Source organism: Meriones unguiculatus, chromosome 14 (assembly GCF_030254825.1).
Source record: "Meriones unguiculatus strain TT.TT164.6M chromosome 14, Bangor_MerUng_6.1, whole genome shotgun sequence".
In the NCBI taxonomy this organism is placed as follows: Eukaryota; Metazoa; Chordata; class Mammalia; order Rodentia; family Muridae; genus Meriones; species Meriones unguiculatus.
The window spans coordinates 25,668,388-25,683,088 of NC_083361.1; the positions used below are offsets into that span (position 1 = coordinate 25,668,388).

Below are 14,701 nucleotides of genomic sequence, written 5' to 3' on the forward strand. Positions count from 1 at the left end.
AGCGAGCAATAGACAGTTGTGTAAAATAAACTTGCACAACACAGGCCAGCAGCAGTGAACTAAAACTCCCTACCGTCAGAATCGTAAACATAAACAACCACTGCTCTGTTGTGTACTAAAATTACTATCAGTTTGGTGATACTGTTTTGTGGTTTCCTTGTCCACAAAATGCTCATCTGTGCCTCCTGAATTTATACAGCCATAATTTTTCACCTTCAGTATAATACTGAATAAATTACATAAGATATTGCATACTTTATCTTAAAATAAGACTTTACTGTCAGATGAGTGTACCCAACTATAGGCTAATGGAGTATTCTAGGCATATTTAACCACAGACTCAGCTAAGCTATGGTGTTTGGTAGGTTACGTGGACTACAGTTCATTATAACATACTTCCGATTTATGGTGGCTTTGTTAGTACATAACTCCATGACAAGCCAAAATGTATTTGTGCTTGGAAACAGCAGCAGAAAAACATAAATATGTGCCATTTAAATGAAGTGTAAACCCAAAATTCAACTTCCCCACAGCAGGGTTCCCAAACTGTCTAAAAGTCACTTCAATGCCACATGACATGGAGAGAAGAATGAAAATCAGTATTTTTTTATATTTTAAATTTTTTTTAAATTTTTTTCACCCATTTTCGAATGTCAACTACAACTTTCAAAACAAACATTCCTCCTTTCTAGAATCTAGTGACTATATCATCAAGGTGACAGAGAAAGAAGATGGCTAGCTTGTATTCTGCATGAATTCCAAGGCCAAATCTTTGGGGCACACAGCTAACAATAAAACCTACTGAATAACACAGTATGGCTCTTGCCTCACACAATTTCCAACTGCTTGTGGTTTTTCTACCTAGACAAAAAATAAAAACAACAAAACAATCCCCTAATATTTACAATATTCAACTTCATTTAAATATGCAATGCTGTATTAAATGAGTAGTTAATAATAATCATTAAGAAAAAGAACACAACTGTAGGCCTTAATAAAGCCAAGCTTAAATTATTCCACCTCTAAAATCTTAAACATCCTTCCTTAAGAGAAGTCATGTGCTTATCAACCATAGTTGATAAGTTTAATAATTTATCCACAATCATATTCAGGGTACTACACAAAGATGCCATATTAAAAACACAGTCAATAGCCTACTGCTAGCTAGCAAAGAGAAACAATAATATGCTCTTGATAAAGAAAATAAATAAAACTAAACATCAATACCAAGTAGCGATAAATAGGCCTGTATTAACAAATCAAAGTTTGTATACAGAACACACTCAGACAATACAGAGTACATATTCAGTCGTAAAGCCATCTTTCACTGAAAGACCTCATGGTAAACACACAACTGAACAAGAGTTCCCAAGTAAACAAGACAAACTGCTGACACAGTGTCAGCACTTAGACACAGGTAGTGACGTAGTTCTATTTGCTTTCAGTTGCTAGGATTCATTTTTCTCCAAGCCTGAAAACATGCAACTCTGATTTCCTGAAGATTTTACACATAAAGGCTCAATGAACTAGTTGAGACATAAAAAGTAATTACAAGTTTTACAATATCTAATTTCTTGAAAACACTCATGTTTTCCCTATTGTTAAAAACAAGTGAAAGTGAAAATTTTAATTTCTTTACTAAAACAGCATAATTTCGATATAACAAAATGAAAACACACCTTTTTCAGTTGTTAAGTGAGAAATAAAATTCTGAGTGTAAATTTTAGGGAAAATGTTTGATTCTCATAATATATTAAGTTATGTATAATGAAAATTACATATTTTGTATTATCCAATAAAAGCAAATTATAAAGTAATTTGAGAAAATGCTGATTAGTAACTCTAATTAGCATAGATTTTTATCTTTTGAATCATAATTTAAAATTAAATATTAATCAACTGGATACTATAAACTGAATCGTAAATCCACCTGAGCAGTGAGAGAAGAGGCAAAATAAATCCTTGTTAGACAAAATATAAATTGTGGGAACTCCAGAATTATTTTCATAGCTCCTTAATTTCATCACAGTTCAATTTATGGATTAAATTGGAATATTCCTTCGGGGACTTCTATCTATTCTTGTATCTGTCCAGGTATTCTTCTGCTATTTCTGAGTTCAGATACATTTTGACTTGCCATGGAGTTAGATACCAGTAAACCCGCCATAAGTTTAAAATAGAAATTAAAATGGACTTTAACCTTAACCTACCAAACATCACTGTTCAGCCTAGCTTATTCATTTAGCAAAAGGGTATCTGGGAGAAATTTTGTTTGGATTTAATGAACGTATCATGTTACTAAAAGGAATCAATATAACATAGTAAGTTTACATATGGGCTTACATTTTGGGCATTTTTATCTTTTATTTACTTACTTACTGTGTGTGTAAGAGTGTAGGCTCACCTGTGCCATGTGCTCGTGTGATGATGCTCACAGAATAAGCTGCAGAAAATTCTGTTTCAAAGCATGGGCTCCAGATACAGAATTGTGTCCAGAACTGCTCATGAACCGTCCTCCTGGTCCAACCTTAAAAACCATTGTCAAGTTGACAATAAAAACTAACCAGTACAAACACCAAATCGGTAACTTTGTGCTACCTGCTAGGTTAATAGTAATAAATGAAGAAAGATGAGACTTTTACCCTATGCTTAAGAAATCACAAATTTAATGGTTGCACACCTAACTAAAAATGCGATGTAAAGGTATTTTGACTATATTTTAAGTACTATGAACCATTTTAAAAGAGTATTTTATCTACGTATCAGTAAGCAGAGATAAAGAGGAAAACTTACGTGAGACAGTTTAAGTCACTATTATCTCTCACTTGAACAACTGGAACAGCCTCCTATCTCCCCCCTTCCACTATGGCTGCTCTCTGTCAACAGTCCATTTTAAAAAAGCCAGGCAGCCTTTCTAAAAATATAAATTATATAATAAATTGTTTTTAGGATTCAATTATAATGAAATGCAAATGCTAACATGGTCTACAGGGTACTCTGAGATCCACTCTTAACACTCCTACACTCCCTAAACATTCAAGTTTTCTTTCTAACCTTAAACTATTTCCCATCATGGAGCCTTTTTGCCTTTGCTAGTCTTCTCCCCAGCATGACAGTCCCTGACCAACTTCATGTGTAAGTTAAAACACCTCTTCAGAGAGGCTTTCCCTGACAGCTACACTTGAAAGCAACACACCCATACCTCTACAAGTCCAGGCCTTAATATCTCTTTGCCCATTACTATGCTCAAAATTTTCTCTATGCATCACAGGACCCAAATTACCTCAAGTTATCTCACTGTCTTCTACTTCTATTTCACAGAGTGTTTACCACTCTATGAGAGCAGAAACTTACATAAAACAAAACTTGGCACATTTTTCATGCACAATAAATAGTTAAATACAGAGACACATACATATAATCCCATCACTATGTGGGTAGAGGCAAAAAGACCAAAAATTCAAGATCTTCCTTGGTTACACATCAAGTTCAAGGCCAGCCTAGGCTACATGAGTCTATGTCAAAAAACAGGGAAAAGAAAGATGGCATTTAAACTGTATTGTTGGGAAAGGTCAGGAATAGTTTACCATGAAGTAAAAGAAGAGATAAGGAAAAGAAAGTCAGACACATTCCATAAGCTTCAGTTTTCATAGACGTGGAGAATAAAGTAATGCACTATTGTAGTTGGGAGCAAGGGGATCTGGAGAGATGGCTCAGAGTTAAGAGCACTGGCTGCCCTTCCGGAGTACCAGGGTTCAATTCCCAGCACCACAACAGATCACAGCTCCAGCTGCACAAGATCCAACACCTCACATAGACGGACATGTAGGCAAAACACCAATGCACATAAAATAAAATAAATTTATAAAAAGATTTTGTCTAATTCATATCAATTTGAGGCATGTGTAAAAAGATTTTGTCTAATTCCTGTCAATTTGAGATATATGTATACCTTAAAACAAGTTTTAGTCTTCCCTTGAACACTCCCTGATACCCAAAACTATGACCTCATAGGTTAACCTACTCTTATTCCACCTGCCTGCCTGTACCTCAAAGGACAAACTTTTAAAGTAATCATAAAAATAAATAACACAGAAAAAATAATATAATGCAAGGCAGCCACTCTACAAAATGGTATGGTAGATAGAATTCAACAGTTCTACTTCTGGGAATAGGCCCTAAAAAACTAATAGCAGAAACATCCATGTTTACAATACTGTACTATTCATAAGAAGAAGAAGGTGGAAGCAACCTAACCTAAACATATCCTCAAATAAATGTTTTTTAAATGTTTGTAAAATATTTAGAACATTATTTAGTCACATAAAGGAAACTCTAAGACATGGTGCAACATATAGACCCTGAAATTATTATGCTAATTGAAATAAGTCAACTATTATTCACTAAATTTATATGACACTCCTAGGGTAGTCAAACTAGAGACAGAAAGGAAAACGGTGGTTGCTGGGCTTGAAAAAATGGAGGACCAGAGAGCTATTGGTTTAGCAAGTATGGAGTAATACTCAGTTTTGGAAGGTAAATATCATTCTATAGATAAATGATGGTTAATGTCTAGTCAGCTCTAGAATGTACTGACTGTGAATGAACTGTGAACCAAAAAATAGTAACTGACTATAAAATTATGCATATTTGACCTCAAGTTTAAAAATTAACACATATGACAGTGTCCTTTGCTTTACAGAAGATTTTCAGTTTCATGAGGTACCATTTATTGATTGTTGCTCTTAGAGCCCATGCTGTTCTATTCAGGAAGTTGTTTCCTGTGCCAATGAGTTCCAGGCTCTTCCCCACTTTTGCTTCTAACAGGTTTAGTTTATCTGGTTTTATGTTGAGGTTTTTGATCCACTTGGACTTCAGTTTTGTGCATGGTGATAAATGTGGATCTATTTGCATTTTTCTACATGTAGACACCCAGTTAAAGTAGCACTGTTTGTTGAAGACGCTGTCTTTATTCCATTGTATTATTTTGACAGAAGACAGGGAACAGGACAGGGGCCTACCACAGAGGGCCTCTGAAAGACTCTACCCAGCAGGGTATGGAAGCAGAGGTTGAGACTCACAGTCAAACTTTGGGAAGAGTGCATGGAATTTTATGAAAGGAGGTGGAGATTTAAAAAAAGGGCCCTGGGGGCCCTCCGGAGACTGATACCGCAACTAAGGACCATGCATGGAGAGGACCTAAAACCCCTGCTCAGATGCCATAGACTCAGTCTCCCTAGTAAGGGAAGCAGGGGCTATCTCTGGCATAAACTCAGTGGCTGGCTCTTTGAGCACCTCCCCCTAGCAGGGCAGCCTTGCCAGGCCACAGAGGAAGACTATGCAACCAGTCCTGATGAGACCTGATAAGCTAGAGTCAGATAGAAGGGGAGGAGGACCTCTCCTATCTGTGGACTAAGAGGGAGGGAGGTGGGGTTGGGAGGAGATAAGGGAGGGAGACACAGCCAGGATACAAAGTGAATAAATTGTAATAAACAAAAATTTTGTTAAAATTAAGACATGTTTGTACATATCCACACACATTGAAGCCCTCTTGTGATTATCTATCTTCAGAGAAGATTTATTTAACCCTTCTTGGCTCCCTGGTACACTTCAATGTCTAATAACTTCACAGACTTCCTACTTTGATTTCTTCTGGGTATCTTAGGATACTTTTTCTATTTTTTTTTCAATTTGGTAGGGCTTGAGATCAAACCCAGGGGCCCACATATACAAGGCAACTGCTCTACAACTGAGCTACATATCCAGTCCTAATATTTTCTTCTCATGCCAATTCAGCAACTATAGTCTTACAAATTTTTACAAAAGGTATTTTTTAATGTTTGACTTGTAGTTTGTGTCAATTAGGAGTTTTTAATACACATTTTTGATGTATGTGCAGGGGTGCTTGTGTATGTGTGTGCCTGTGAAGGCCAGAGGACAACCTCTGGTGTTATCTTCAAAAGCATCATCCACTTCCTTTAAGGTACAGCATTTCCACTACCCTGGAGCTCACCAATCAGGCTAGTTAGGCTGAACAGGAAACCCTAAGAATCATCCTATATCCACCTCTGTAGCAATGGTACCATAAACACATACCTCCATAATCAGGCTCTATCAATAAAGTCTAGGTATCAAACTTGGGTTCTTGTGCTCATGCAGCAAGTACTTTACTAACTGAACTATCCCTTCAGTCCCCTTAACTTTGCTGATGGAGCTGTCTCACCTGCCCCTTCAACTAGGCTATTTCTCAGAGGCATGTTCTATACTTGAAATGATACTTAGCATCTTATAGTACACGCAAGGTAAGTGATTTGAGGAAATTAATCACTTTAATCTCTAGCTGCAGAACAGGTCCCATTACTTATTTAGTTCACAGGACTGTTACGTACTTTACAGTCATTCTACCATATAATAATAACCTCTTTTCTAAACCTAGGTAAAAATCTATTAACTCTATTATTGCTTACTATTGTCCTTAGAATTTCTGGTGGAAAACTGAAGTATCTGTTTTGGTTGTTATTAATGACTGGCAACTAAATGATGAATTTTCTTACCTGATTTCACAGGCTCTATGTTATGACCTTCCAGGATCTAGGTGGATGGAAAAAATTCACTTATTTTTGTACTTAGAATGAAGTGAAAATGACAGGAGACTTTTAAAAATGTCCTTGTAACGGCATACAGTAAAAATTTTAATTCATTTTTATTTGCATTATATCAAGAAACTTCCTTTAAAATTAATGCTCAATTGCTGTATACTTTTTGAAGGCTCTCTAACTTGTGCAGAAGGTTGGCTGTCCCTTGCATGACAGTCTCATGCCTATATTACATCAGTCACTACATCAAATTGTCATTCTTTATATAACTTCTATTATTCCTGTGTGGTCTCCGTGAAATACTTTGTACTCATCATTTTAGACTCTTCAAGGCTTGGCATATCTAAAATGTCAAGTCATAAATATGTTACAGAACAGTCTTCAGACGGAAACAAGCCTGGAGGCATCTTGATCTTGATCTTCTGGCCTCTAGAATGTAAGGCTATTTAAATTCTTCAAATCACCAGTTTGTGGTGCTTCGTTGCTATAGCTCTAGCAAACTAAACTTGTTCATTCCAGTAACAAAATAAACTCAATGACATAAACAAGACAAATGTACCACAGCTATACAGGATGAAAATCTGACTGACACAGGTCTCACTGACCAAAGTTGAGGGATTGGCAGGGATTCACTACTTTCAGAGGAAATCTGTCCTTTGCCTTTTCCATCTTCTTTCTCAGCTAGCTTTCCCTGATTTATGACCCTTAAAACAACAGAGCCAGCAGAGACAGACTAACTGAGTCATAACACTGCCTTAATCCAAGCACCATTTCCACTGCCATTTCCTTCTCTGCCCTCTTGCTTCTCTATTCTCTTTTTTAAAGATCCATGTGATTACACTGGGCCAACTCAGATAATCCTAGATCATCTCCCCATTTCAAAATCCTTAACTTGATCTCATCTGTAAAGTACCCTCGCTATGTATATAAAGTAAAATAGAAACTTAAGGGATTAGAACACAGATGTCTTTAGAATACTATTACATTGCTTACAGAGAGTAAAGTTAAATATGAACACATCCTGCAACCTAACAATTCTATTTCTATATACACACATTTGTAATAGGGGATATTAACAAGAATTTTCACAGTGGCACTATACATAATAGAAAAAAAAACTGAAAAACACCCAAGGGTCTACAAGCAATAAAAAGGATAAGTAAATTTACTATGTTCAGAAAATGAAATAACACAGAATACTGAAAAATGAACTTCAACTACCCACTTCAACATGAATGTAACTCAGAAATTCTCAAGCAAAATGTAAAGTTATAGATGAATGCATGCAGTATATTTTTATTTATCTAAAGTTAAAAAGCAAGCAAGATTACCAATATTATTTAGGTATGCATTCATAGAGAGTTATAAAGATAACCAAGGAAATGAACAGAGTGGGAATAATGCCTATGAGAGAAGAATGTGATGAAAGAGAAGACAAGGAAGAAAGAGCTTTCAAAGAAAACAGTGACTATATTACCTATTTTATTTTGTTTTGTTTTGTTTTCCTTAAACCATGTAAAATATTCAGGTACATAGAGTCCTTTGTGCATGACACTTCTCATTAAAATTTTCGATTATAATTAAGGACATTTAAAATGTGCTGAATTCAAGTTGTATGAAATGTATGTGATGAAGAACTAGTCAAATATAGGTAAACAAGAGAAGAAACCTATAAAGATAGAATACTTCCGAGTAAAATCAATGCTGATAAGAAAGTTCTAGGTTACAGAAGAAGGAAAAAAAAGAAGAAGAACACTGCTAGATACGGTCTCTGACCAAAGGTCTACCAAAATAACTGGCTTCTAAGCACCACTAAGTAAGCCTAGATCTGCTTGTAAATAATAAGTGAATACCAACTCAAAGTTATAAACTGTCAAGAACTGCCCACAGACAGATTCCAGCTCCCCAAAGTTTTGTTTAGCTATCACAGTTGCTCAGTTGGTTTTGTTTAAATGAAATGCCTTCTGGTACAGCAGGCCTCTGTCAGTTCACTTCTATTCTTTCTACTCTCTTCACTTTCTCCTCTTTTTTTCAAGATCTATTACAAGGCTGGCCTGGCCTGGCTGGCCTGAATTTGAGACTAGCTGCACCCTGACAAGTTCATCTTCAATATTATTATGTACGCTGATTTTCAATACTACCTCCTAATTTTCCCTCCCCTGTCTTTCCCATCATTTCTCCTGATGTCCTATAACTAAGGACATTGTTAATTGTAAATACTTGAAAAATTAAATACAGCAGCTTAAGAAAACTTTGACTGCGGGTAGATGGGCTCTTTGTGCAAAGTACTGGTGGACCAGAAGTCAAGATCTAGGCTCTAGGCTTCTTTTTCACAATACCTTACAGCATAACCTAGAGCCAATCTTTTCATTCTTCCAAGGTTCAGTTTCAATGTCTCTAAATTTCTCCAATATCATCTATACAAATATTTACACTAAAATAAGCTTTCAGCATGTGCAGATTCTCCCTGCTTTGGAAGGGATACAGAAAGCCTGGAGAGTGTGCTGGGGAAATAGGATGACCTGGGTATGAAAGAGACAAGGGGAAAAAGAATGAGAGATGAGCAACATCACTGGGAAGTCAGCCTAAAGACAATGAAAACAAATTTCACAGCTTTACTTGTGCGTGTCTTTCACTCAGCATATGAAAACAAGTTATAGAAATGTCACTATATAATATAATTAAAATATTCTATTACATAGTCAACTTTTATTCTTAAATATGATCAACTCTGCAACCACAGAGAGTTGTTCCCCACTTACATATTAAGTACTAGTTATCTGTCCAAATATCATAATCTTAAGGGAACATTCAACTATGATAAAAGAGAAACGCAAAGAAAAGAGTATACAACAAGCTCACTAACAACAATAAGAAACCCTTAAATAGCTAGAACTAGTATGAACACAGGAAGGTGCTCCACAAATCATAAAATAACAAAAAAACAATAAATTCATAATAGCAAATTTAAAACAAAAATGAAAAAGACTAAAAACAGGTTATGAAAAAGTCTTTGCAAGCAGTGGTCAAGGGCATGAACTTTAGCTTGTGTGTAATAAAAAGCCATTAAGTATTTTTTCTAAAAGGATGAGGAACCTAGCCAAATCTGAAAAGATACCTGGTGGCAGCATACATCCAATAACAATAAGAGAAACAATCAGAGAAAAACTGTCACGTAGGCTGTTATTACTAACAAATTTTAACATAAAACTAAAATGCTAACTGAAGCTAGGAAATAAATTTCAAAACTATTACAATATTATTAAAGAAATTACAGTGGGGTATACTTTGCAAATTACTTAAGGGCATTAAATAGTCACACTTTAAAATCTCCTTTTTTTAAGTCTTCACATTACATATGTATGCTTTTTTCAAATAAAATTAACACTTTAAATAGTATTTATGAGCATTAAGGCCACAGGATTTTTAAATATTTACCTAACCATTTAGAAAGCACTTGGCATTTTAGGTATAGAAAAATATCGCAACACACCATCTTTCATTTTTCCAAACCTCACATTTAAGTACTCACATATGCAATGACAGTGTTGCAAAGCTGACCACTGCACCACTGCAAAGCTGACCACTGTAAAAAACACAACTAAAATGGAATAGAAATACAGTTCAATTCCATCATAGATTTCTTATAGACAACTGACTTTTTTAAAAACCTCTTAGTTTCAGCCTATTCCTGGCACACTGTAAACTTACTGCTTTTTTCTATTAACTTACCAAAGTCAGCAATGATTAGATTTCAACCTTAAATTCCTAGGTATGTTTCTAAAAGAGGGCCTTAATTAAGAACTGACATATGTATAATATTTAAATCCTATAAATGTAAATTTTATAATCATGCCATTATTTTTAGTACAGTACCTAATATAACATCTAAAAAATCAACATAACTCTATTCTCATGTAAGTAAAAACAATTATGTTGATTTGCATTTTCAAGTATTTTCAAAGATATTAATACAGTTAAATTCTAGAAAATATTTCAACAATTTTATCACAAGAACAAATCCATTTTTTAAAAGAAAGTTCTCTCCAAAAATATGCAGACTTGTTCATTTTTCCCCCAATCATACCTTGAAAAATGTTATAGCAGTAATAACCTTCAATATTAAAATAGAACTTTTTAAAATTTTTCATTTGTGACTCCATATACTTTAGTTTATATACTATAGAAAGTATAAAATCACTGTATGAAATTAACTTAGAATCAGAGGGTATTATAAAATTCATCTACTGGTAGTTAGACACTGAGGAGTTCATTGATATCTCCAAAGTTAAAGAGGAAGGCCAAGATTTGATCCTTGAACGTCTATGCCTGTGAATCTAGCCCATTTTCTCTTATGTCAGGTTTCACCTAAAGTCTTATTTGACACCTTCTGAAAGAAGAAAAACGTTTTTATAATTATCATATACACCATTTCAAGTTAGAAAACCATCTGATCTTCTGATTTCTTAACTTTCTAACATAATACACATGCAAAACACACACAAACACACAAATCTTCTGTTAAACTGCAAGAACAGCATAAATAAAGATTCTTGTATTATAACCTTTGCTAGGTTAAAAATACCCTTACCTAGAAATGTCCAAATGTTATCATTTCAGAGCACTGAACAGAGCACTGTATATACCTCCAAACTATCAGCATATACTTTAAATCTGTCTACTGAGGACTAGAATCTGAGTAAGGGTTTTCTACCCTAAGAAAATATGCCGTCTTTACAAACACAAATTCTATTTTCTTCTAATACATATAATAAGTAATATTACCTGGAATAATACTGCATTTAAAGGCTGAAAACAGTTGCTTTGATAGCAAGGGAGCCACAGTAGGAAAAGAAGACTAAAATTTTTCAACTTACAAAAGAACAGACCTAGCTGTTCATAACTAACCAATAAATTACAACCAAAATATTTAAACTGTAATGTGTCCCTAAAAATCCTCTACAAAAATGCCAAAACTACGCTAAAGACCTTCCCAATATTGAAAAAAAAAATGCAGTCTGGTCACATAAAAGTCAAATTTATTCCACTCTATGAAAATAGTTGGCAAATCTTCAAACAAATTTTCACTTGATGGATATTCTTCTAAACATTGCCTATTACCGCCGATAGCAAACTTAGAAAACAAAAGGTGTAACTGGTTGGTCGGTTGGTTCGTTTTTCCTAGCATCTGGCCAAATAGTAACAAAGCACAAGAATGGCCTCTAAAACCAAGCAAAGAGGTGAATTCAAGAGCAGGAGACAAGAAATAGATCCTCCAGTTCTCGGCCCACCCAGGAAAGCCAGACAAGACTATACAGCAAGACCCTGTCTCAAAAATGAAAAAAAAAAAAAAAAAAATCAAGAAGCTGCAGGAAAATGGTGTCTCATGAGACACTACACACTATATATAGGTCAGTGTTTACCAGGCCATGAAATCTATGTAGTGGCTCATAGATTATTTTAAAGAGAACACAAGAGACCAGTGCCTCAAAAGTGTTAAGGACAAGAAACTTTTGTTTCCCGTCTTCTGGGTCACAGTGTGAAGAAAAGAAAAATCACTAATCAGCAAACTCTGACAGCTAAGGATATACAATCCTTCATAGAGTTCCTACAGTTACCCTGTACGCTGCAAAGAACACACCTCTGAGAACTGAAAAATCTAATCAGACCCTACCACTGCCACTTTTTTTGGCTCTGGATCTTCTGCGTCTGCCTGAATACATACCTGTCTAAACCAATGTGAACCTTACCCAGCCAAACACAGACCCTGGGAGGATCTGAAACAATAAATGTGAAGTGTTTGCACTCGGTAAATGTTCAATACCGAGGATCTCTTGGTGCTGTAGACCAGGTGGATGTTCCAATGCTATACAGATTCAAGTTCATTCCCTCAAGTAGTGATTTCAACTCCTTTAAAAACAAAATATGAAAGCCTATTGGGGGTGTGGGGGGGAATGTTTTGGGCATCATTCCACACATTACTAAGTTTAAAGGTTAAGTTGCTAAAACGTTCTCCTAATTATGCAAGAAATACACAAGCCCATGAGTTAGTCTGCAAAAACATTTTAATTGCATTAGTGTATACTGCTGTCTGTTCATCTAAATTAAGTCTCAATTCCAAGGCTCGTTTCTGTTCTTTTAATTATGAAAACACTCATTTGTCCTCTCAGCTCACCATTCGTGACGAGCCTGTCAAAAATCTGCATATACATACACTCTCGTTCTAAAGGCAGCTGGTCATCTCCAGGCAGACATCCTCATTTTACTAGAAAAGCGATACCAAAATGTTATGTATAGGAGCCCAGTATGTCGAAAGTGGGAGCAGTCAATCTATTAAACCTCAAGTTGTTCACTTCATTCTTGAAAACTCTCCCTCCTGCATAAGCCAAGTCGGAGAGCAGGCTATCTCGTTTCCACTCACTGATGAAAAGCCACTGGCTTCTGGGGTCTGGAGGCACCCCTGTACTGGGGGCAGCCGTTCCAGCCCAGAACATCATGATGTCCCTGCCCCTCGCTTTCCACCGAGAGAGCCAGCGCGCTCTCCCAGGGGCGCTCCTGCGCCGGGGACACGCAGGCGGTCCCCCCCGCGCTCCTCTCTCCCAGACCCTGCTCACCCAAGAACCCTACCTGTTCTCGGGAAATGCAAGGCAACGACGGTCTCCTGAACATCTTGCCACTGCCATAGTAACCGGCGGCGCTTTCTCCCAGCGACACGCAGCTGGACCTCCTCCGGGGTCGGATCACAGGCACTTTTTCCTCCGCGGTACCCGCCGGGCGCGGGGCAGGAGCGGCTCCCCGGACGTGGAAGAAGTGGTCCAAGCCCAGGGCCAGCAGGCATCCCGCTCCCCCGACCAGGCACGACAGCAGAGGCCTGAGCGCGGGCGGCAGAGCCCCGAGGCCGGAGAAGGACACCCACCACACCAGGCCGGCGACCAGCAGCACCAGGACGCCGTGCCGCAGCGTCACGCGGGGAGCGAGGGTCAGCAGCCCCACGCAGCTCAGCACCAGGCACAGGCGGCCCCCCGCCGCCGCCGCCGCCGACGCCGCCGGCTCCCCGCGCAGCCACGACCACCACTGCCACGCCGCGAAGTCGCCCAGGTAGCAGCAGGCGGGCAGCGCCAGCAGCCACCAGGAGCCGGCGCCGCGGCCCGGGCCGCGCGGCGCGCGCCGCAGGAAGCAGGTGAGGAAGAAGAAGGCACAGGCGATGCTGAAGAGCGGGCTGAGGCTGAGCGAGCAGGCGCCCAGCAGCGTCCGCAGCCCGGCCGCCGCGGCCGCCCAGCGCTCGGGCCCCGCGCCCAGCAGCACGGCCAGGACAAAGGCGGCCAGGGCGCCGAGCGAGAGGCGCGCCCCGGCGCCGAGCGAGGCCGCCGGCGGCTCCACGTTGCAGAAGCGGCAGAGGTGGAAGAAGAAGCCGCGCGGGGGGTCCGGCCGCAGCGGGCTCACGCAGCCCTTCACGTAGCCGTTGCGCAGGCTCTCGGGGGGCGAGGCGGCCGGGGACCTCATGGCTGGCGCGTCCCGCTCGCGCTCGTCCTTCCTCATGGCCCCCCGCCGGCGGCTCGCCGAGCCCCGCGCCCTCCGCGTTCCGGGGCGCCCCTCGCCGAGCTCCGCAGGGCGGTCAGGGCTGCGCCCGTCGCCGCCGCCGCCCGGGCTCCCCGGCGCGCGGGCTGAGGGGCGGCGGCGTCCGCCTCATGCCGGCGGAGGAGAGCGGCGGGAGGGGCTCCTCGGTGTCCCGGGCCGCCGCGGACGCCTCCTCTGGTTCTGGGTCGGTTTGTTTTTTCCGCCCCCCCCCCTCCGCCCCCGCCTCCTCGGGCACCGCTCGGGACGGGAGACGGCGGCGTCCCCTCCCCGCTCCCGCGCGCTGCAACAGTTACCTCCCGGCCGCGGCTCGGTCCGTTGGGCGCGCGGTCGGGCGCTCCTCCCCCCCGCCGGCGCGGCTGCCCCTGCCGGGCGCGCGCCCCGCCGGCGGCCCCGCGCGCGCTCCCGTGACTCGGCCGCTCACTCGGGCGGCCGCCGCCCCCGTCGGGATGCGCATCCGGGACCCCGCGGCTGAGCGCGCGGCCGGGATGGTCGCTCCGCCTGAGACGGCCCTCGGGTCGGGCGGCCGG

General features: G+C 40.0%; 1 protein-coding gene across 2 annotated transcripts in view; it reads right to left on the bottom strand.

Annotated features, from left to right (window-relative positions):
- Positions 1-14,377, bottom strand: part of Pde3b (phosphodiesterase 3B) — a 142,307-nt gene extending 127,930 nt beyond the window's left edge. For both annotated transcript variants that reach the window (XM_060366999.1, XM_060367000.1), the window contains exon 1: positions 13,224-14,377. In XM_060366999.1, coding sequence (XP_060222982.1) covers positions 13,224-14,135 — 912 coding nt within the window. In that variant the 5' untranslated portion in view covers positions 14,136-14,377. The remainder of the gene's footprint in view (positions 1-13,223) is intronic.
- Between the last annotated feature and the right edge of the window lie 324 nt (positions 14,378-14,701).